The following is a 24,922-nucleotide window of genomic DNA, read 5'->3' as shown; positions in this document are numbered from 1 at the left end:
AATCAAACCAACACAATAATGACAGAAAAGGTTGCAGCTACTATTTTTGAAAAATTGACAAAGCTTTAATATAGAAAAATCAACGCCACCTCAGATTGTACGTGTTTAGCAGCTTCACACTGCGTGATTGATGTGTTGCATGTAAACAGCTGTGTGCACAGCTGGAACTCATCTGCATAACACCCATAAGACATCTTTTTGTTGACTGGCACTACGGGCTGATCAATCCCCAACCTGCCACTGTGTTATAGTTGTTTTTTTCTGAAATGATGTGGCTTTTTCTGCTCTATACATGCTATGCACCACAACTGTTTTTTCATCATCGTACAGTGAAATTGCTCACTTAACAGAGAAATGTTGACGTATACCAGTAAGGAAATCAAATGTCTTGGATTTATTCTATGTTGTGAGGGAGTTAGTGTTTAACTACACTGCTACACTGTCACATAGAGCAGAAATTCAGAGTGAGATTTAAAACCCGTAACAGCTCTTTTTTTTAAATTTTTTTTATTACAGTCGATGTTTCAGATTTGATTAATTTATTTTTTTTTGTTTACACAACAACACTTACCAGATAATTCAATAATCCTACACCAACCTGAAAACATCTTTATATTTTAAAGAAGATAATACTTTGTTTAAGTATTTTGTGATTTATCCTCACATTTGAGAAGCTGGATTGCTGTGATTTAACATTGCACTTCCATAATATTGTCAGACAAATTTGAAAAAAGACCGGTCAAAATCAAAGCAGCAGGGGCCAAGACATCCCGACTTTTATACTCTATTTTGCTTCATAAACGCTGGATCCTCCATTTCCCATAATACAACTCAATAGCATTAAAAACTTAAGGGAACTCATCATGACAAGTAAACTCAACTTTATTTGTAAAACTGGTGGAGGATCCATTTGATGTTTGGCAGTTTTTCTTATTAAATGACTTGATACACACAAGTTCACCGTGTCATCGTAAAAGGTGATGGTATGTCATTGCTGTATTCACACCAACAAATCCACCAATTTTTAAAGTTGTGTGTGTCCATATAGGAGCCGGTCCAGCCCCTACTACATCTCATGTAGCAGAACTTGGTTGTCATGGTTACAAAAAATACCACTACAGTTAAAGTTGGTGAACGCTCATGGTTTCAAACGGGAAATGAGCAGCGGCCTCTCGTGTCAAAGTCCTGTGTTTTGTCACCGACCCAACCAACCCAACCAACTCCACATAATGTGGACTTTGTCGCTCTTTCTACTACGTCACCTGACTTCCTCCTTTGCTCCAGTCATAATTACTACAGCTGCTAGAGGTCGCCTAACAATAAAACGTAAACACAGGCGGTAATAAAGTGCTTGTTCAGATGACGCACAACGTCAGTTTTTACAAGAGATTCACAACTTATTCACAACTTTTTTCTGCTGCCCCCAAGTGGCCAACCAAATCAGTTATGGCAGGTAATTGAGAGAGTAATTGATTATCAAAATTGCTAATGTTGACATATTAATTGACACAATTTCTCCTCTAATTAAAGACCTGATCTTATCCTCTTACAGACATATAGAATCTCTTCCTATTTGTTTAATGTCTCTGCCGTCCTGCTCTACAAAAGCCATGTCTGGCTCTGCGGTCGTGACCAGTGAGTAAACACATTACATGAGCCTTCTCAAAAACCAGCATTTTCCTTCGGTCCTCTGGCCTGCTTTTACATACAAATCTACCACAATCTGACACATGCCTCCGCCTATCAAATCACTGGCTGTTTTTCTTCCAGCTGTGGCTCTGAATCACTGAGTAAATTTAGACTCTTTGACAAAGTGAGATAATGATGGAAACATTTTTCTTGAGCCATTGGTGTCAGCTAAATTTACTTTGAACACTTAACTTGTGTAACTCTCTCTCCATCTTATCTTGTGCTATGCTGCCTTTTGTAAACTTGACCTGAAGCTGACTCAAATCTCATTGAGCTCTCCGAAAGGAAAACAATGTTTTATTCTTTGATGTTTGTCTTTGTTCTCAATATAGAGCTTCAGCGTGAGGTTATATATGGTAGCTGAGCCTGTTTAATCAGTAAACCGTCACTGCAAATGCCATAATCTAACCGAAATGTCTTCAGATAAGTTTTTTAAACTGAGGAGCAGAGACAGAGGCGTATTTTTAAAACACTCCTCAACAAGATGATAAAAGGTAAATATCTGTTTCTGCTGGTCCTCAACGCTGAAACACATATACATGGTATCCTCCAACTCAAACGCAGCTGAGATTTGTTCTGTTACCGTCTGGGACTGTTTGCAAGCTTCTGTCTGTCCGAGGGAGGGAGTGACCTTGGGATGCAGCTGTTGATCAGAAGTTGGCAGCGTCTGGCTGTGCGAGTGTTGAGGTGTGGTGGTGGTGGTGGTGGTGGTGGTGGTGGTGGTGGGGGAGTCGGGTGCAGAGAGAGGAGAAATACTTTGTGCTGGGCAGGTCAGGCAGGGTGAGATAAAGGGCAGGACTGTGGTTTGGCTGTAATCTGAACATTTGTCATTTGTTAGGATGAAACAACAGGAGACTGGATGACAGTTTAACACACTGAGAAAAGCTAAAGCAAATGTTATTGGTGATTCGGCAGTTTTAGTCTTTGAACAACAAAGTGTGTATTTTACATGACCTCCAAATGTTTTGGAAAGATTGATTCCCAGCAGAGATGCAACACTGACTCAGAGCATTAAGTCCTCCCTGAAGTTGTCATCACCCTCTGATGCATTTGCAGCCAGGGACTGCTCTGAAAACACTCCACATCGGCGTGTTCAAGGAAACTGTGTTTGGTAACTGTTTGCCTTTGATTTGTGAAGCCATACTTCATGGCTGCGATGCTTCTTGGCAGCCAACTCTCAAATATTGAATGTCAGAGGCTTGGAGCATCCTTGACTTTGCAAACAAAGTTTTAAATTTTAAAGAAAGTTTCCAAAGACTGCATCTGTTTGTAACTGAATCGTGGTGATTTCCAATCTTATGGACTGAACAGCTTTTAAATGGTTGGTTCACCTAAATAAAATGAAATAAGATATTTTCTCACTTACCGCTTGTGGCATCCAGCCATGCAGTTTAATCTTTTTTATTCTTAATGTTAAATAATCAAAATACCTAAGTGGTAAATTACAACAAACCAATACGAATGAGTGAGCACACTAATCTATAACCCACTACAGTAACAGTTACACTTATTATGGTACAAAGCATTTGTTTATTTGGACACATGTACAGATCATTCACACGTAGGTTTAAAAATGTGGTCAAATCTCACGTTGAGACATGTTGAGCTTTAAGGTTTATGCTTCAACTTGGAAATAGTATGATTTAAAAAAAACAAACAAAAAAAAACAAAACACTTGAACTCAAGAGCTACTTACTAGGTCTCCCGTGGGTTTTCAGCCAGATCTAATGTCAGTCATCAGTGGCAGAAGATTGTTCATTTGTCATGGACAGTGAAAAGGGGGTATATATAAATAAATGAAGTTTTAAGTAATTACTGTAAATAAATGATTGATTTTCACGTAAAACACAAAGGCTTATTTCATATTATTAAAACTGTAATATTATATCGTCTGTTATTCATACACATACAGTATGAATGCTTCACAAGAAGAGTTACTGTAGTTGACGAATACATGAATAAACAAATGTTCTCATCTATATTTGCAACTACATAAGAGTGTCTAATAAACCACGGATTATTTGTTTGCACACTGCTTATAAATCTTTTTGGGGCTTTTCTATGCTTTTATTAGAGTAGCAGCAAGAGAGAGAGACAGGATAGTTTGGAGAGAGAGAGAGAGGGGATGACATGAATCAAAGGGCCATGGGTCGGACATGGTCACAAATAAATTGGATAAATAATAAATTTGGCCAAATGAATATTGTAGCGCTGCATCTCATGAAACATTTTTAGTATAATTTTCTTGATTAGTTGATTCATCATTTAGTCTAAAACACGTCAGAAATAGTGAAAGATGCTGCCAGTTTTGTCTGCTCAACAGTCCAAAACCAAAAGATATTCAGAAGACCAAGATAACCTGTAAATATTCACCTTTGACTAACAATGAATGTATTATCCGGCCCTACAGGCTTGTCAGTATTTTCATGTTAAAATAAGAAAACCCCATTGCCAGATTTAACTTGCCATGTGGATCGTACCTTTCAGACTGGCCGTCTTGCAGGAAATGCTTTTAAAAAGGCACAAGGTCTTCACTATGTTTGGCTACAATTAATACACATCCTTCCTTCTCGTAGACCTTGAACTCATCACTGGCTTGAATGTGCCTGGGTAAGCACTGGAAATTGTCCAGTCCTATTGTCTCTCCAGCGCTTGTGGATTCCTTGTCATTAGTATGAAGGACGTGGGAAGGAAGGAATTACTAATCGGGTTTTAGCATTCATATGACAATAGCCTTCAATGGAGTGATGATACCACGCGGGCCAGAGAAGGAACAAAAGAGGATGTGTTAAATGAGAAATCAGCCTCATTTTAAAACCTTAAACAGGCCCAGATGACTGTTTATGTTGTTCCATCAGATCCCTTTATAAATCATCCTAATTCTGGGTGATATGTTGTATCCTGATATATGATCGCCAATTCTGGGTGACAACAGGCCCTCATTATGAGAGAGCTCAGAGGACAAGGACTTGACATATTATGTTACATCAAACACAATGAATGAGTGCCTCATTAAAGCACTCACAGCAGCCACAATTAAACACTACACAGAATTGCAACGAGTGGGAAGCAGCGCCTGATCCCATTTTGGTGATCTCAACATATTAATATTAACCGTGATTATGTAATCATGTCTGATTCAGACAACTGTTTATTTTATTGTATTTATTTTTAAACTGTCAACACGTTTCTGTCCATCTTCATACTCATCAAACAGTCAGCAGGAATGGTTGCCAGTGTCTTTTCATATTTCAAAGGTACAGCTTGTGCCTCAGGAGCCATAATGGAAGATTTTGTCTTGAGTGCTTCATATTCAGTGCAGAAGAGGAAACTGAGGTACGGAGATAACAAGCTTCAAGCTTTGATCAGAAAACTCCAGATATTTCTGTGTCATTCTCTCATTCTCTCTTTTCTTCTTTCTTTTTCTTTTTTTTAATCATTTTATTTAGCATTTCATTTTTTGATCATTTAATGATTTGTTTGGTCCTCACAATATCAGAAGATGGCGAAAAATGCCCATCAAGATTTCCCAGGGCCCAACCAGACGTTCTTCAAATAGCATGTTTTTTCTGATCAAAAGTCCAAAATCAAAAGATACTATTCACTGTGATGTTCTGTTCTTTACTCTGCCTTTCGTGTTTATTTATGTTCTTTGTCACAAAGAGCTCATGAAAAATAAGTGATTACGAGCACTGCCAGCCGAGACTGCAACTCAGCGGACTGACACACTTTTCAGGTGGTCTCAATCTGATCTATTAGACCACACCAGAGTTCAGTTGACAGCTTTCACACCAGCCTAACCGGACCAAACTAAATTGGCAAACAGACTAGGGTTATAATAAATGATTATTAATGGTTATTCTCATTATCATCTCATCTAATGAGTGCTCTCCCAATTAAATGTTTGGTCCTTAAAATGTAAAGAAATAGTGAAACACTGACTATAATTTTGCTGAACACATGGTGCCATCTTTAAAATTCCTTGTTTTATCTGACCATCGATCCAAAACACAAAGATATTCAGTTAACTACTCTCACAATTCAGAAAATGCCTGGCATTTTTGCTTAAAAAAATTACTGAAACATTTAATTGATTGTCAAAAAAGTTACTGATTAATTTTTGTCGATTAACTAATCCATTAATCGAGTAATTGTTTCAACTTTAAAACACAATAGAGTTTTTATGAACCAAACAGCTTAACATATTCACGCTGAAAAAGCTGCTTTTAAGATTTAGTTGCTGATAAATTTTCTGTCAATCTATTAATAATTTAATCCTTTCAGATCTACGTTTAATAATTCTTCTAATGGGGAAACTAAAGTTTAAATCATTTTGGTTGAAGCACAGAAGTTTCAAATGTCTTTCCTTCTTGTAGAATCGCTGATCCTCATCGTCACTCACTTTGCTCAGCAGCGTAATGACACAGCTCCCTGCCACGCTCCATCTCTCCATTAATTTCAAAGGCCTCACATGCAGTTCTTTCCCCCCTTTTTCCCTCTTTCTGTGTCTCCACCTGTTGGTTATCTCCTTTTCGTACTTCCATCTCAAATGTCTCGCAATCATCTCCGTGTTCGGTGCTATCCAGCTGTGAAGGAGAATCTGCGATGTCTCACAGCCTGAAGGTCAGATATTTGATGGTTTGAGAGCGGTTTATAAAGGAAGCACAAAGTGTGACTGCAGTTCAACGTCACACACGGACGCATATTCGCCTTTAATCTGAGGCAGTTCGACCGCTGAAGGCAGAGACGGGCCATGTCAGTGGTTTAATGGATGCTTTAGTTTCGTCTCTTCACTGAGCACAACGAAGAAAGCTGAGACACTTGACATGGTTTGTGTCACTTGAAATGTCTTTTTAATGGCACAGTGAACATTTTGCAGGAAACGTCATAATCGTTTTGTATTTTATCTTCATCATTGTGCCTCTGGTTGGTTACAGATCCATTTTTATCTTTTTAGGTTGAGGTCTGTCCGTTTGCGCATGCGTCTGTTTACGCACGGCTCTTACAGAAATGGACAGACTCTCCCGTTCTCCAGACCATCTGTCATGTCGTCACCCATGAGGATACTTGGTAGATTTACCTGACGAATCAATCGTGTTGCATCACCAACAGCTGGAGGCCGTACATGGCATGGAGTTTAGGAAATAGAAGACATCAGTTTTCACTGCTTTTAGTGTTATTTAAAGGTTTTATTAAAAAACACTTCTTTTTACTTGAAACTTTAAAAATGTTTTCACTTAATGATTAGCAATGTCACTTTCATGGTTTCTCTGTTGCTCTTTTCTGTTTCTTTGTCTCTCATTCTGTCAATTTAAAAAAAAAAAGAAAAAAGAAAACAAAACATGTGTATGTACATTGAGGATTATTATGTTTGAAGAGGCAGGACTGATAGGCACCTATGAAGGTTTGCAGCATCATAACAACAAGGCTGGCGGCTGAGATCTAAGGCCTCTCTTTAATCTTATCTCAGCTGTTGATCCCCAGCTGTCAGTCTGCTGGGTGTTATCTCTGCTCTCAGACGGTTTTGATAGAGACTGAGACGTGTGCCCTGCTCTTGCTTTTTTTTTTTTATCCCCCCACCGTCTGTAATTCTTTGCAATGTTGCCTCACTTTCTGGTTTAAGGTTTTATTTATTAATTTTTAGCATATTAGCTAAATCCTCTGACAAACTTGCCTGACTGGCGTTTCTGAAATAGTTCTTCTTCTCAGCACAAAATTCTGGTATAGCAACTAACTGAGGAAATTCACATGACAGATTAATATAATGAATCTCCCTGTGGGGCCTCCTGTCTGTCAGATATCTCCCCACATACAACTCTGTATATCTGATGGATAGCCCCTTGGTTAGAGCAGCTATTTTTGTGAAAGTGGGTGTTCCATATGTATGTTAATTAATATTAGCAGAGAAATCAGATATATAGGTCACTGGATGTCCCGTCTCCTACTCTCCACCAGCTCTGCCGGTTTGTTTGTGTGCCACATCAACTGCACAAGAAGCCCCTTCAATTACAGACCTCAAGGTACAAATTAGTGGTTATTACACCCACTGGAAAGGCTTCTCCTTTTCCACTCCTTCATCCAGATGCCTATAAACTATAATTCAAGCCTAATGTGGTAATTTCTTGTCTTGTGTTTTATTGTGAGTTTCATCATATTAGGTGACTGGTGATGACACACTCGTCTCTGTGGTGTGATGTGTTCCAGTCTGAGGCAGCAGTGGAGGGAGGGAGTGAGGGAGTGAGGGAGGGAGTGAGGGAGGGAGGGAGGGAGGGAGGAAGAGAGGAAGGACTGGGGACGTGTATCTCATCTCCGTCTCATTGCCTGTGGTCATCGGCTCCTGTGAAAGAGGGGACTTTAATGACAGAGGGGCCCTTTGTGTGTAACGGCGAGGCAGGCAATGACATTTAACAGAATCAGCCAGTTAGAACTGATGGCATGTTCACATACCGACTGCAGCTTGATGCTTTCTATCAGCGACAGGGAGGATTCAGACTGCTCGAAGCTTCGCTGTTTTTACACGTGTTGCCCACGGGAGGAAAGAAGATACAATGGACACATTAAAATAGCTGCTTTGTGTGCATTTTCTAGAAACATGGCGCAAAGAAGTGTTTTTCCTTTTCTTAAAAATGAACCCAGTGAATAAGAATAGAGATCCTGCCATCTGGAGTGTGTTGAGTTTGGTATCCCACTATTTGACAGGAATAGCAGTCCGTGTTTAGTCTGTGTTGAAATATTTTTGGGTGCAGGCAGGATGGTGGGATGGTGTCCACATCATTCAAGACTGACCCTCCTCTCAACCCTCTCCTCCAAGCTTTTACTCTTTTCTTTAAGTCTTTACAATCACATCAGCCTTTCTTTCTCCTCTTTCTTCTCCCTGGCTCCTTTTTTCTTCCTCCATCCTTTGGCCTACTCAGCTAGTAACACAGAGCAGAGGGAGCGGTAGGCCTCGGTTCCTCTGGTTATATTTAGCAATGAACAGATGCAGCGCACTGGAGCGGAACATACCGCCTCTGCTCGGCTCAGTGTGTGTGTATGCGTGTGAGTGTGTGTGTGTCTGTGCCTTTGCCTGTGTGTGTGTGTGTGTGTGTGTGTGTGTGTGAGTGTGTGTGTGTGTGCGTCTTTGTCTGTGACTCTTCCTTCAAACCAGTTCTCCCATCATGCACTGCTGACCCTGACTCAGCAGCACAGCATTGGAGAAGTGGGTCAGAACATAAACCATCCATACATTTTTGTATGTTCAGTAGTTGAAACCAGATTGTCTTGTTTGTTCGTTGTCAGCTGATCAAGAGGTGTTCTCTTTTAAAAATCTGTGCGACATCATGTCTACAAAATGATTCACTCTGCAGCTAAAAAAAAAGTCTAGTCCATTAACTGATGAGTCAGTTGAGAGGAAATTAATCAACAACTATTTTGATAATCAGTTCATCTTTTATGGAGTTTTTAAAGCATATTAACAGAGGAAAGAACTGACAGATTAATCAATAATGAAACTAAGTCCTAATACAACCCTTCGGGATCCTTTCAGTGTTAATGAATGCTGGAATGTGTTTAATGTGTCACACATGGCAACAGCAGAGCTATCATGAGTCCAACAATCAGAGGACAAAACAATAAGAAAGCATGAATGTTTTGAGGAGAAAATTGTGAATGTGGTAACTTTTTGTATTACAAATGTTGCTGTTGATATGTAATTCTCAGTAGAGGTAGACTTATAAATCAGATACACAGATATGCTTATTGCAGATATACTGGTTTATCCATTGGAAAAAAAAAAAAGCCAACTATTCTGCTAATCGATTAAATGTTTAATTTTTCATGCCTTTCTTGCCGCCTTTTCTTGATCTTACATGATAGCGATTGCGAAAAAGAGATTTGCAGGATATTGTTGTCTCATTCAGGGCTCCTGTCTGCTTTCTCCATGCTCCCTGGGCTCTCTGAGAGGGTTTAGAGTTGGGAAGACCATGAAAGCTGCGCTGGGTGTGGCTGGTTATGGAGGTAATTATAGAAGAAGAAGGCAGAGGACCGGTCCAGAGCTTTATGGTGGACCTCTCTGTGATTGTTGTTTTTTCCTCTCCACCCCTGCCACTCTGATTGCAGGGCTCATGGCAGGCAGCAATAAGACGGCCGCTGTTAAGTGGTGAACATGCACAGAGCAAGCTAAAAGCACTGCCTTTATATCTGTGGCTGCTGTGTGTGAGTGTATATATATATATATATATGTGTGTGTGTATATGTGTGTATATGTGTGTAGGAGAGGGTGTGTATGTGCTCAATTGACACGAGAACAAAACAAGTGAGTCCCATGTTTAATATCATTAGTATCACATCTTCTGTATCAGCTGTCATAAAGTCTCTCAGCCAGGATAATGGCTGGAGATTGCAGTTATTTTCTCACACCAAGAGAGCCGAGAGAAACCCATCACTGAGAGCAGGAGCAGTTGTAGATTAGTTTTGTCTGTTGGATCCCTCCCTTGTTCACCTCTCTCAGACAGCTCCCCCTCCTTATATTGCTGGATAATGTAGAGTTAAATGCTCTCATCTGTAACTGGAGAGTCCAGTGTTGACTGACGGGATGTCCTGAGACCCACAGGAAGCTGCTGAAACAATGGAATTTACTGTTTAAGAACCAACATTTCCAGTTCCTACTCTGTGGCCATTATTTGGAATCAGCCAGAGGAAATACAGTATTATTTGTCCTCTGGAGGAAATGCCATCTCTTTGTGTTCGGTTTGAGCTCTGTGTTATGGACCTCAGATGGCTTAGGACCTGTATGAGACTATGAAACTATGACAAGAGGGCAATTTAAAGATTCACAAGATGTCTTGCTAAAAATGAAGCTGTATTGGACAGTCATTGTGTGATTTTGTGTCTGTTATTGTGTTCTGTTGCTCCTGTTGTGCTGCAGCTCCATGCCAGATAGAAGGGTGCAGACAGGATGGTGCCTTCTTAATCGAAATGTGATAACATGTAGGCAGTGAAATCCCCAACTGACCACTGCTTCACACTAGGTTTCTAGAACAATACTCTTTGTAACACTGAGCATATCTGGATGAATTGTCTGCTACCTAAATTATGGTTTTAAAGGAAAAGTTCAACATTTTGGGAACTATACTTATTCACTTTCTTGCCCAGAGCTAGATGAGAGGATAAATACCACTCTTGTAATATGAAGCCGGAGCCAACAGCCAGCTATGTTAGCTTAGCATTAAGACTTGAATCGTGGGAAACGGCTAGCGTGGCTCTGTTTGAAGGTAACAAAATCCCGCTACCAACACCTCTAAAGCTCCCTAATTGACAGGTTAGGTCTACAAAAAAGATGAAGACATAGCCCTTTAAACAAATCAGATACATACTTACACTAAATATGTAGCTGGAGCCAGCAGCCTAGCTTAGTATAAAGATTAGAAACAGAAGGAAACTTCTAGTTTGTTTAAAGTGTGCAAAAACGACTGAAATGACGTAAGTGCTGTTTTTTGAGGGGGTTATGAGCTTGACTATTTCTGGACTATATCTTGGCCAGGACAAGTAACTTCATCAGCTCATCCTGGCCAAGAAATAAACCTGCAAACACACACATAGCTTTGCATATATGTGTGCTAAGATAAGCTAGCTGGCTGCTGGCTTCATATTTAACAGACAGATATGAGAGAGCTATCAGTCTTCTCACCTAACTCTCAGCAAGAAGGTAAACAAGCCAATTTCCCAAAATGTTGAAGTGTTCCTGGCTGTTTCATGGGCAAACACCTAGACGGTGTCACCTTAGCCCATACCCTCTGTTTGGGAGGTCGTCTTGTCTTGCACCATAATCCTCTCTGTCATCACTACAGGTGGTGTTTCATTAGGCAGACCAATGTGCGTTTGTGTCTTCCAATTACTGTCTGTTCTCCTTTACCCAGAGTAAGGGCAACCTGTCTGTCATTTAACATCTAATCTGCAGTGGGAAATCCTCAGGGCTTTATAGGCCTTAAGGAAAGGCCAAACATATCAGCAGTTATATTTAATCTCTTTTATTTAATAATTATTCTCTTCTAATTCTAATTTTAGCCTCATTTTCTATCAAGTTTGCTTCAGAAATGAAAGGGTTACTGTCCTAGAACCATGAAAAAGAGTCATCCAATCAGATTTTTATTTTTTATTTTTCTTGCCTATCCAGAGAAAAGGTTAGCTGGCTCACTCATCGGTCAGGACTTCATAACGGGGACAGAAGGCCTGAAGCCCCCATAGCCCCATGTGTTTATTTAGAAAGCTGCAGGTGAATTAACCAATCACCTTTTGATTTATGGTGGGTGGGACCAAAAATCCTTACCCTAGGCCCTCCTGAAGCCTCAAGGCCAAAGCTATCTCACAGGGTTTACCTTTTTCTGTCCAGGGGTTTAAGCTTGCAGATTAGCAACTTCAGTTAGTCTGTCAGACAGCAGTTACAGCACAAATGGCAAAGTGATGGGACAAAAACAAGGACACCCAAAGGACCCCCAGCCAGAACTTGAAAAATGAGTTTTCATTTCGAAAGAAGTGAACAAGTTGCCCGACAGTCTTCAATATTCACAACTTGGAATACTTTCATAAAAAAAACAACAACTTTTGATTCTTTTGTTTGGTGGACCCGTATGGACTACAGGAATGTAAATAATTGAGGAATAGACAGACAATCAGACTTCACAACTGCTTCATCTGGTTGAAGGCCTGGCTCTAATACTCACGATTCGCCACTGCAAATCTGTACCAGCAGCAACTTCCAGGGCAGAGAGAAACACACAGACAGAAACCTGACACACAAGACCAGAGCTCTTCTTAACATGCATCGACCAGTGTTGCACCGACTAGACGCATACATGCAGACTTTTGGCATCTTTGTGCTTACTCCTTCTCATCTTACTCCAGGAGCTGGGTGGGGTTACAGATTTCTCTTTGGTGAAGTTTGTGTTTGTTTGGAATCTATTTATTGTAAATAGTGGGAAATGTTTAAATTTTCAGGTTACCACACTCATCTTATAATGTGTATTTTGGTTGCAGTAATTAGTCACTTATCAATTTTAGAGTATTAACTGTATGGCATTCTCCCAGAGAGCAGCTGTAATTTAAGGATTTTTTTTTCTGCTGTGGCCAGAATGAACCTGCATGTGTGGTCTGAGTCTTGAAAGAAAACAGTTGTGTGGATATTTCACTAAACCCGTTAGACTTATTTGTTACAGCTTAGTCGCAGATTGTTTGTCTGCTATCAAAGTGATGTTGACTGCCAGAAAGTTTAAGGTACATTACAAACACCTTGGTTTCAGTGGGGGTAAAGAAGAAGTATTAATAATTCACACAATGTACTTAAAGCATCAAAAATGTTATAATGTTAAATAAATCCTATTATTTTAATAGTATTATTGATGCATTGCACTACACGCAGCATTTTAATGTTACAACTGGTGGATTTTATGCTAATTTGAACTATTTTATATATTAATCTGTAATGGTGCATCATATTTTATAAATTGATCAGATATTTTGTTTGTTAAAACTTAATCTGACAAATAACCAGTCACTCCATCCGGCAGATATATATATTGGAGTAAAAAGTATAAAGTTACATGAAACAGAAATTAAGGACAGTACTTGAGTAAATATTCTTAGTTACTTTCCACCACTGCGTGATGGTGTGATCGTGGAAAAAACAGTCCTCCTCACGTCTCAGTCAGTAGCTGACATTACAAGGTATTTTGAATCTAACTCCAACTGCACCAACCAGGGATTAAGAATCCCCTTTCATCATCATCATCATCATCATCTTTGAAGTCACATATGTAGGTCCAGCTTCATAGACTCCAGATCCACCACTGGGGGGCAGCAGCCCACAATGACCACACATGGCTCATCCCATTCACTGACTGGCTCTGGGTTGCCGTGGCAACGGGTCTGCGTGAAGCAGACTCATTGGCGGTGAGGCTCAGAGACACAGAGGGCAGTGTTGAGCCAGAGGGCGGGAGATGAATCCCAATCAGCAGCTGAACAGAGCTTCACACACACAACAAACACACTGACATGGACGTGTTTCTCGAATTAATGTTCATTCTCTACAAGCTGTTGATTTAATTTGTCTGCTTGTACATACAAATAATCAAAAACACCTAAATCACAACTGCATTTTTGGATGTCTAACACTCCTGGTATGTTTATTTTCACACTCATGATTGACAGGTAGCAGTAGTGACTTGTGGTGTTGACAGCTGTTATGTAGCACTATAGGCTGCAGCTGCTTGGCACGGTCTTGATGTTTTAAGCAGCTACAACCATATGTTTGTACTCTCTCTCTATCAGGCCGGTATGTTTAATGCTGTTTTTTTAATCCTCCCAAATGTAAACAATTATACCATGCTGTGTGAGTTAAAATTATCCAAACCTTTAGATAAGCAACATCACTAATTACAAGCAAAACTTTACGACACAGATGTGATTTGTGTGTGTATATCAGTGCTTTCATGATCACATAAATATATATGAGAATGTGTGAATCACTATCTCCTTAGATGTTTGAGAACACACCCCCACCCTCCCCCCTGTCCCAAAATGAGACAGGGATGCATAACTAGATTTAAGGTTATGTAATGCTGACTAGAGGCATGGAGGATGTGTATAATCCACTCTTATTTGGGTTAAACCCATCTCTCTCTCTCTTTCCCTCTCTCTCTCTCTCTCTCTCTCTCTCTCTCTCTCTCTCTCACTATCTATAAGAGGACAGGGGTCTCACATCCTCACACATCTCTGTTCTGCCTCATCCAGGGTTGAAAAGCACTGATCTCTGTCAGACACAGTCTTTTACCGGTCGGCCTTGCAACTATCTCAGCTCCCATGAAACATCTCTCAGATTTTCCCTGATGTAGTGATTTCATTGTTATGAGAATCAAGAATATCCTCTCTCAAGCTCTCAAATGATCCATCTTCTCATTCAGAGACAGACTGATTGTCTATTATTTTCAAGGACAAACAGAATAAGACAACTTTTTTTGTAGTGCTACAGCTAATGATTCTTTTCCCAATCGATTAATAAAATGTCAGAAAATCATGAAAATCATCTATTACAATTTCCCAGAGCCCAAGCTGACCTGTTGTAATTACTTGACCTACAGTTCAAAACAGAAAGATAATCATTTAACTATAATAAGAAACTAAATCCTGCAAGTGTTCATGTTGAAAATAGTGAAATTATTACCTTTTGTTTGCTTAAAATGTTACTTAAAATAATCACTACAGTCCAATTTTCAGTCTATCAACTAATTGATTAATTGCTTCAACTTTCATTTTGAGTTATCTTTGTGGTGTGGCTCTATGGATCACATTGTTGTTCTGTTTTTTGATCGGTTCAGCACTTCTAGTCAGTGCAGACTGAAATATCTGAACAACTCTTGGACTAGACTTTGATGATCCCTTGACTTTTCATCTAGCTCCATCCATCATCAGGTCAAAATTGTAATTGTCCAATACTTTGGTTTATGACCAAACACCTGCAAAACCAGGAAAGACTTTGGCTAAGCAAATGCCAACACTACTTTGTAGTTTGTGCTAAGTTACTAATGTTAGCATGCAAACACACTAAACTGAGATGGTGAATATTGTGAAGATTGCACCAGCTTAGCATCAGTAGGCCTATGCTAGCATTGTCATTGTGAGCATGTTCGCATGCTGATGTTAGCATTTAGCTCACAGAGCTGTTATAGCTATACATTTTTTTTTCTTGCATCAAAGATACTTGTATCTTATTTTTGTAGTTATATTTCTACACACAGTTGCACTTGTAACCGCAGACTACTCTCTGTCAATTCAAGAGGAAAATTATAGTAGCCTGTTAAGTTAGTTTCCTTGTAGACATAGACATATTAGCATTAATATGGTGATATTGATGATATTGATGAACTAATGTCTGTGTGCTACAAGAGAGCTCTTTGATTGGTTACTCTCAATTTAATATTATTCGAACGTTAATATCTTCCCATGCAGTCAGTCTCTATTGTATTCAAATCAAATATGTGCCTGTAAAAAATTCAATCCAATAAAATCCATCCACTTTAGTAAAAATATCAGTCCAGTCCAGACTATTTATAGGAGAGACACTTCTGTGGATTAGCAGACACTGTATGAGAATGTCCATCACATTCCCAGTAACAATGCCCTGTATCTTAGTGAACACAATACAAGGATCTCCATTCAGTATACATGGTGAATTGAACAATTCACCATGTGATTGAACAATTCACCATGTGTATTGTTCAGAAATCTGTGGAACACTATAGAGCTGTGGTTGCTGAGCTGAGATAATATCTCCTGTTTTCTCACCATCTGCTTGTTTTTGTTAGATTTTAAACTTTGTGCTGCTGGGAACCACTCTAAATGGGTCAAGGAAAAAAAGCCTATTGTTTATTTCCAAAGTCTCAAATTCCATTGAAAATGTTAGTAAAATTGATGGTTATAGTAAATTGAAAGTAACACTCATATTCTGAGGCTCTTCTTATTTTTCTGTATTGAACATGTATCAAACTGGGACACAGCTAAATGTATCACGTCAAACCATGAATTTGCTGTCTGTCTGGACCAGGAATTAATTTTGTCAAATAGCTAGATATCAGCGTTGTTTTTTTTTTCAAACTGACATGCATACTACACTACATCTACAGCACCATAACATCTGCCTATTTGTTCAGGGAAACAGCATTTGTTCTTAAAAATCCAGGGGAAAACAAAGTAAACAGTGTATGAACTGTACACACAGACACACACAGCCACAGTGGTGTGGTTGTAATCTCTGATCCACACAGCTTTAATCCTCATAAATATTGAATATCTGATGACTTTCTCACTGATGGAGCAGGACACCTGGGCGGCCCACCCTCTGCTAGCTCTACATACCCACAGGAGGGGGTTGTTCCTGACAGTGGTCCTTATCTCAGGGAAAGCATCTGAGCCAGCAAAACTGACACGACAGTAAATGCAAACACTAATGTATCTGCCGGCACATGATCCAATCATATTTTATTTTTGATGAGGTGCTTTTTATATAAATCAACTCACCACAGACATGGAAATTGAGATGCAAGGACGTACCAATTGAAAGAATTCTTGTGTGTGTGTGTGTGTGTGTGTGTGTGCGCAGGCAAGTGTGCTGTTGTATCTGTTTTTTCCTTTTACAGTCTGACTGCTGCTTGCCTAGCAGGGACCGTAATGATGGTCGTCAGCACTGGCTGGTTGCTAGGTAACAATTACCTGACTGTGCTTTGCTTGCACTGAATTACACAGTGGGTTGTGTAAATGTGTGTGTGTGTGTGTGTGTGTGTGTGTGTGTGTAGAGGAACGGAAAAATACAGCAAAATAGACTACCAACCAGTGTCTCCACTTCTGGGCAGAAAATACCGACATCAGAATCAAATTCATGGTGATGATAATATTAGCTTAGCTGTTTTTCTGAATCTGATTTACACCTTAAATTTTATTATCACCGTGCTTCAAATTTGTGTGAGACAAATCAGTAGGCAGTATCAATAGGACTATTTCTGAATTGCAGTCTCTCCGCATTCATGTTGACAAATGTATCATGGACCAGTTAGTTTAGGTTCAACATATTTTTTTGTCATCGTAGCATTAGATGATGATGTGACCACAGGGCCACACCTTGGGGACAGATACTCCTCTGCTTCAAAAGTGTTTTCACTTCCTCACCTGCTACGGTGATCTGACCATCCCTCTCCTCCTCTCAGTAGCACTTCCTGCCTCTCTCATTCTGTAAGATTTGTACGCTCAAATCTCAATCACAGCCCCAACTCTAACCTTAAAGGAATAGTTAGACATTTATTTATTGATTTTCTCGCTGAGAGATAGTAGTAGACAGTAGAAGATCGACACCACTCTAATGTCTGTATGGTAAATATACTGAAGCCAGCAGCCAGTTAGTTTAGCTTAGAAATGTTGGAAATCACATCTATATACAACTAACTTGCAACAACAAATGCATTTGAAGGAAAAGTAACTGTAATGAAATGTTGTTAATTTATATACTGGGAAATTCACAAATACATTGATACTGAACTTTCACAGTACTTGGTTAAGGTTAGAGAAAAATTGTGGCCTGATTTAATACAGAAGAAATCCATGGTTACTTTACACACAACATGTTTAATTATATTTAACCAAAACAAAACAAGTTGCCTCTGAACATAATCCAGCTATAGGGAAAACTGTTTAGTAGTAAACTAATATAATTTCTAGGAGACAGGGTTTAAAACTAAATGCATTGTTTGAATCCTGTTTCTCAATGTTAACTGTTCAGTTATCGCTTGGAAAATACTGTACAGTCAAAAAATAATTTTGAATCTTTTTATATCAAAATCCCTCTCTTTCCTCTGCTTCTAAAATGTTAAAATAGAACACAGGTCACTTCTGAAGACTGTAGTTGAGCTCTGTGTTATTCATTTCTCCTTCATCCTCCACCTCCTGATCTAAAAACGCTACTGAGGGAGGTGTGGGTGGAGGCTTAACAGTCTACAGCGCCGTATCGCTCTGTATTTGCAAAGCTGGGCGCACTGTTAATCAAATCTGAACAATTTTATCAAATCCCCCCCGGCAATTATACCCTAACCACCTAGTCTTTTTCACTCAGTCATACGTCACATTACAGAAGCTAAAGTCGCTCTACCTGCTGTTTCATTTTTAATACAAGCATCTAATAATTCCCCTCAGCACACTGACCCTGTCATTATGGAGCACAGAGCCAGGAGAGACTCCTCTGCTGTGGATCGGAGGCCGACAGGAGGCCATGGCACCTCCCCTAAGAAGTGCTTGCCAGCTCCCCCAGACATGGATGATATATTTGGAGATCATTAAATGGTCCTAAATGAGACCCTGGCGTGAGAGCAAGCTCTGACCATCTGGCCCCATTGTGAGTGCCTGAGTTCTGTTCAAACTCAGCCAGCAGCATCAGCACCTCTGATTGGGTGGATGCTGAGTAAGCCTGGGAGTTCTAGCCAATCATAGACTCTTTTAATCGATTACTGAAGCCCGCCTCAGTCTCTGTATTTCTCTAAATTAACCATCCTGTTACATACTGGGTTTCTCTGCTGTACTCACACTGAATGATTTGGTTTATTTCTTTGCAATCATCATCCAATGAAATTGATAAAAGTTGGAAATGAAATCCAGTAGGCTGAGTGTCACTTTTTCTTTTTGATTCATGTTTGAGTCAGATGGTGCTCTGTAGCAATGCTAGCAGCATGGCTCTAAGGATGGCTGTGTCCGTCGGTCAGTTTGTCCCCGACTTCAGCCCCGACTGAAATGTCTCAAAAACCATTTCATGGATTACCACAGAATTTTGTACAGGCATTTATGATGCCCAGAATATGAATATTAATGGATTTGGTGATTCACTGACTCATCCTCTAGTGCCACCAGCGGGTGGATGTTTTAGACTTTTAGTGAAATAGTGCAGCCTCTAGCATTGCTGGAGACTTGTAAAGTCTTGTTAATGATAAAATAGCTTCAGTATTGTCAAGTGTTGCTAATCGCCAAGAAAGTTTTTTCTGCATGTTGCCAGTACTCTCTTGAAGGTGAATTAGCGTTTATCTCAAAGTACTGCTGTGTCTAAACAGAATTGCTAGTATGGCTGATTCTTTATATTCATGTGCAAACACAATTTATTTACTAGAGGTCTAATGTTTTTTCAAATTGCCTAAGGAAAGTAAACATGGCCTTTCTCTTCCAGGGGCATTTTAACAATGGAAATGTCGTGACCTTTCATGACCTTCCTTTTGGTCAAGTGACAGCACGTAAACAGCAAAGAGACAACCAGGTTTTTTTTCAAGGCGAGGTTTGTTTATTTGAGCTGTTTCTGTCTGTCTGCTGTTTCCAGGTCACAAGCTCAACAAGGACCTGAAGCACTACCTGAGCTTGAGGTTTCAAAAGTCTTCGCCCGACCACGAGCTGCAGAAGACTATCCGAGCCAATCTGTATCGCCATGCTGTGCCTTGTGAGTAAAAGTGTTATGACAATGTTATGGCGAATGCTTTAATCAGGACATCTGGCTTACGAGTGGTGTCTTTAACCACTCTTTAGCATTATTTCCTCATCTTTACTACGGTGACCCACTTTCTTTTGGCTTCTTTCTTATTTGTTTCATCTCCTGTTAATCTTATTCTTCCCTTTCACTCACCCATAAATCATTCTGTTACACTTTATTTCCCTTTCATCATTTAGAAGCCTCACCATCTCCGATTCCAACAAATGAAAAACAGAAACAAACATGCATTTTCCAAGCACGGGCTCTGTAGTGTTTGTTATGTATTACAGCCCATTACAGCCACTCATGTCTTGACCGCACCAGAGCACTGTTTTTGCAGCTGTCTCACATAGCTGTGAAATATACAAAAAGCGTGGCTCGAGCCAAGCACCCAGCACCGTGCCAGACTCCACAGCTGGGCTTGATTACGTCACAAACAGTTTGATCTGCGGTTGGGTGACACAGTCCAACTCTACTCTTCCTACTGTACTCATGTCATGTTTGTGTTTGTAAAAAAACAAACTTTTTCTTAAGTTGTCATGACCACAAAGGTTGAGGCATAAAGTGCTTTAACAAAGCAGCACAGTGGATCTATTGGGGATGTGATTAAAGAGAGAGAGAGAAAGAGAGAGAGAGAGAGAGAGAGAGAGAGAGAGAGAGAGTGTGTGTGTGTGTGTGTGTGTGTGTGTGTGTGTGTGTGTGTGTGTGAGACCCCCCAAGAGAATTGTTTTGATTATCACACATATGCATCGACATGATTTAATCAGCCAAGAAAGGGATCATCATTCCTTTTTAAAACACCACTTCCCCTGTGTGGTTTTGTGTGTCTGTGTGTGTGTTCGTTTGCATGTGTTTGCATTGCAGTGCTCATTAATAAAATAGGGTTTCTAGAGTAGATTGGTGTATTATTTTTTCCCTCTCTCTTTTTCTCTTGTTCTTTGCTTTTTTTACTCTCTGCCTCTCAATCTCTGGCTGTCTGTCCTCCTCTTGCGCTCAGCCATGTGACCGGTAAATCCGCCTCTCTGAGCCTCCCCCTGTGACCTGCCTGGGATTATGATGTTCTGATATATTGAAAATAGATTCCCGCCTGATTATGTGATGAACATGTTGGGCTCTCGCAAAGATCACAGGACGATGGGGAGGCCTCCGTGTGCAGAGGATAGACAGTAATGATATTAAAGTTGAACATAGGCAAAACAAAAACGCTGAATATGTTTTCCCAGTGATGGTATTGTAAAGCCATCTGATGATGATCACGAGATGATTAAAGGGATTTTTTTCCCTTACTTTTTACTTGTTTTTCTTTTTTCCTAAAGCCTGTAAAATTCCCGAAGATGTACATATTAATAGTTACATGCTGTCTATTTTCACCTCATCTGACCATTAAAAAATCCTTAAACTAATGCTTTCACTTCCTCAGGTCTAAAACAATCTCTAAAATAAGTGAAATAGTTGACACATTCACTTAATCATGCCAAAAGCGTCAGCTCACATCCCATAACCATGCTTAGTCATAACCTGTGACAAAGGGTCACAAGTTGCATTCATTTTAAGGGTTCAGAAGCCAAAAGCTTTGGGATGTTGATTTAGACATTACTGTCAGTGAAACCCTTTGAGTCGTCCCTAACAAAGACAGGGTAATCTTTGAGCCAATGCACATCTGTTGCTCACTAATTGTTGAAGATGGATAAACATTAGAACAGTGCATGAGTAAAAAGGTGAAAACGTTATGATTAATGGACTGGTGTAAGTAATTAGATTGCAAATGTAAAGCCTTCAGTGTGCCTCAAATGAACAAGGTCATTCTGTGTAGCGTGAGTTAAGTTAGGTCTATAAACATTTAGTCAGTGAGACGTGAGATTACAGAGCAGAGGTACAATGTGCTGCTCCAGGAGTCATTTCTTTCAGAGTTTTACTCTAGTTTTCTTTCTGTTCCTCCCAACAGAAACACATCTCATTATTTTCAAATCTTTTCTGCTTCGCTGTGCTTTGCTGTGGCTGCAATGAAGTGTGTGCCCCAGTGCAATGATTTCGACTAATTCACTGACAAGAAAGTAATGACAAACATCCTCATGTGCAGGAACAAACTTTCATAGAGCTACATTAGCTCTTGGTGATTAGCAACACTCAACAGCACTGTAGCTCTTTCACCATTAACATGTCTCCAGTGATGCTAGTGGATCTGTGAGGCTGCATTTAAACACAACTGTATGCTATGTGCTAATGTTAGCATGCAGACACTCTCACGGTGACAATGCTAACATGCTGATGTTTAGCAGATATAATGTTCACCATGTTCTCCATCTTAGTTTAGCGTCTTAGCATGCAAACATTGGCTTATTAGCACCAAACACAAAGTACAGTTGAGGCTGATGGGAATGACATTAGTTTTGCACGTGTTTGGCCGTAATCCAAAGTATTGAACAAGTTGACATTTTGACCTGATGATAGCGCTACAAGAATAGCAGCAATAATTCCTGAGTTCGTCTATGAAGAAGAGATCAGAGGGAGTTTCTAAGAACAGGGATGGCAGGGATATTTCACCAGTATTTAAGTACAATTTTAAATTTTTCCATATTATGCTAATTTATAATTTGACATTATTAATCTGAATTCCAGATGGAAATATTGTAGTTTTTACTCCTCTACCTTTATACGACAGCTGTATTTACTTTGCAGATTGAGATGATAGATATAAAAGATACGATCATTTTATAAAATATGATGTATTGTTATAGGTTAAGCATATAAACACATCGTTGAGTTTTTCATCAACACTGGTCATGGTTGAAAAATTAACCACAACAAGTCAATGCAGAAATAACAAAATGTAAGATATGGTCAGTCAATGTTCCATGATGCTCTTTGTTTGAAGCATAAAACACGACAGTGTGTTGTACAGTCACCTGAGCACATCCACGCTGGAAGAATTTCCCCCAGATTATTCATTAGTTGGAAATATTCCACTTCTTCTGATTTGTATCTCAAAACAAAAGGCTCTAGTGTCTCTAGATAAGCATCATTAAATGGCAACATAATGGACTGTGCCCACTCTATGGCTGTAGTGATAAATCATTAAAAGATAAGGCTGGAGTTATTCTATATTTTTCTTATTGTCAACAAATCCTATGAAAACACCAAAGCAAACAATGTTAGTTCATCACTCAATACTTTCCGACTTCTTTACCCTGACTATGTAACTAAGCTCATTGATTCCTACTGCTGATGAAAATCTTATCACAAATATATAGTTTCATTTAAAAAAAAAAAAAAAAAAAAAAGCTGAATCATTTTTATTTCTAAAGCAGTACTGGAACATTAGCTTTTAGCAAACGTTACTCAGACAGGAGAAAATAGTGGATTTCTTGAGGACTATTTTCAGATGTGAATTTGGTGCATAAGTGAGTGTTTACAGAAGCAGGAAGGTGTATGTGGGACTGACTTAAAATAAACTTCAGTGCCCACGTTCATGGAGATAAAGGAACATGTCATCCAGAGTGCCTCATTGATGTGCTTTTGTTGGTGCACAGAGGACTAATATACGTCAAGCCTTGGCTACAGAGATAGTACATTAAGATGAACTCTTTGACAAAAATAAAACATTTGATATCACCAGACTCATCCTGTGTGAGGCTTAATAGTCACTTTTAAAATAATGTTGAAAATGTGTGTATGTCTTGAGTGTGTATTTGTCTGGTACTTTTTCTGCTAACGACGCTTAAAAAAGAACACATGGACCACAAGGCTAATGCTGGTCAGTCTAACGCTGAAATGTTTATACTCTTTGCCCCTCCTCTCTCCCTTTTGTTGGTGACCTACTATCGCTGCCACCTCCTGTTTATTGTCTCTCTCCCTCTCACACACATGCAAATATTTTCTTGGCATGACAAGGCAGAATGACAAAAGCAGTCAAATAAAAGCCACGCTTCTCAGCCCTCTGTTTCCTTTGTCTGTGTGTCTCTCGTGTCTCCTCCCCCTCTCCTGAGCACATGTGTTGCTCTCTCTCTCCGTGTTTGACTCGAACAGGTGCCTTTTCCTCCACCACCACTGGCCGAGGTGTTTTTTTTTTTTTCTCTCTCTCTCTCTTTTGGGCATGTGTGTGAATGTGGCTTTATTGGTGGAAGAGCCTAACCCCCTCCTCCTCCTGTCAACCCACCCTTCTCCCCTCTCTCCTTCATAGCCCTGCTGCTACAGATGGCCATTGTTATCATGTGCAGCAAATGTCACAATTGATAGAGAAGTCGCTCTCTCGTGGGATTCATTTTCCTCTCACGTCTACAGCTGCTGCTTGGGGATGAGGGTTATCTCGGCGTTATCCCGGCGTTTGAGCCACAGAGCAAACCAATCCTCCCTCCCCCCACCTGATCTCTCCCTCCCCTCTCCCCTCTCCTTCTCCCTCTCTCTGCTCTCTCTCTCTCTCGTTCTCTCCTCACTTCAAATCCTCCAGTGAGTGTCAGCGTCCCTGTGGTTTGGCGGTGGCTGCTGCCTTCCTCTGTCTCTCTCTGTCACACTCTAGCTGCTCCCACTGTCTCCCTGCCTCTGCTGCTCTCACCCTCCATCTCCTCCTCTCTCTCTCTCTCTGTCTCTCTCTCTCTCACTCTCTCTCTCTCTCTCTCTCTTTCTCCCTGTGTGCCTCGCTGTCCTTCACTCCTGTGCTTCCTTGTTTTCCACTCCACTGCCGATCTCGGGGAAATCATTGTTGGAGACAAATTTCTCTGTTTGCCGCTCACACAAAGAAAGGGATTACGGCTTGATTTGCTGACTCCGGGCTTGCTCTGCATCCAGGCAAGTGGCAGCTCCTTATTCTCTCCTCGTTGTCTCCTTCTTCTTTTTTCCACTCTCACTGTCATCCGCCATCCGAAGCCTGTGATGTATGCATGGCACAGAGTGTGTGTGTGTGTGTGTGTGTGTGTGTGTGTGTGTGTGTGTGTGTGTGTGTGTGTGTGTCTGTGGGGTTGATGCTGTGTATATAGGCTAAGGGAATCAGGGGAGGTGGGGGTAGGGGTGGGAATTATGTGAGGGAAATAGGGGGGCAGGCACACTCAGAGCAGGAACGTCCAACCCAGAGGGACAGATGGCCAGTAGCCCTGGTCCTTTTTCCTCTTTGGTTTTCTAATTCACCCTGCAGGCTTTGTGTAAGGCCCACTAGTACACAGACCTTCTTTTCAAGAAGCAAGAGATGGCTGTTCTCCTTAGCTAGAAGAGGGGGGG

At 40.2% G+C, this 24,922-nt stretch overlaps 1 protein-coding gene across 1 annotated transcript in view; it reads left to right on the top strand.

Moving 5' to 3' along the window:
- Positions 1-24,922, top strand: part of LOC111217316 (membrane-associated guanylate kinase, WW and PDZ domain-containing protein 1-like) — a 102,502-nt gene that overhangs the window by 11,900 nt on the left and 65,680 nt on the right. The window contains exon 2 of the mRNA XM_022739120.1: positions 19,565-19,681. Coding sequence (XP_022594841.1) covers positions 19,565-19,681 — 117 coding nt within the window. The remainder of the gene's footprint in view (positions 1-19,564; positions 19,682-24,922) is intronic.

The sequence above is a fragment of the Seriola dumerili genome, unplaced genomic scaffold (assembly GCF_002260705.1).
Source record: "Seriola dumerili isolate Sdu_G_001 unplaced genomic scaffold, Sdu_1.0 BDQW01000043.1, whole genome shotgun sequence".
Taxonomy (NCBI): Eukaryota; Metazoa; Chordata; class Actinopteri; order Carangiformes; family Carangidae; genus Seriola; species Seriola dumerili.
Note: the sequence above shows the minus strand (reverse complement) of the source record. Positions and strands in the feature narration are given on the sequence as shown.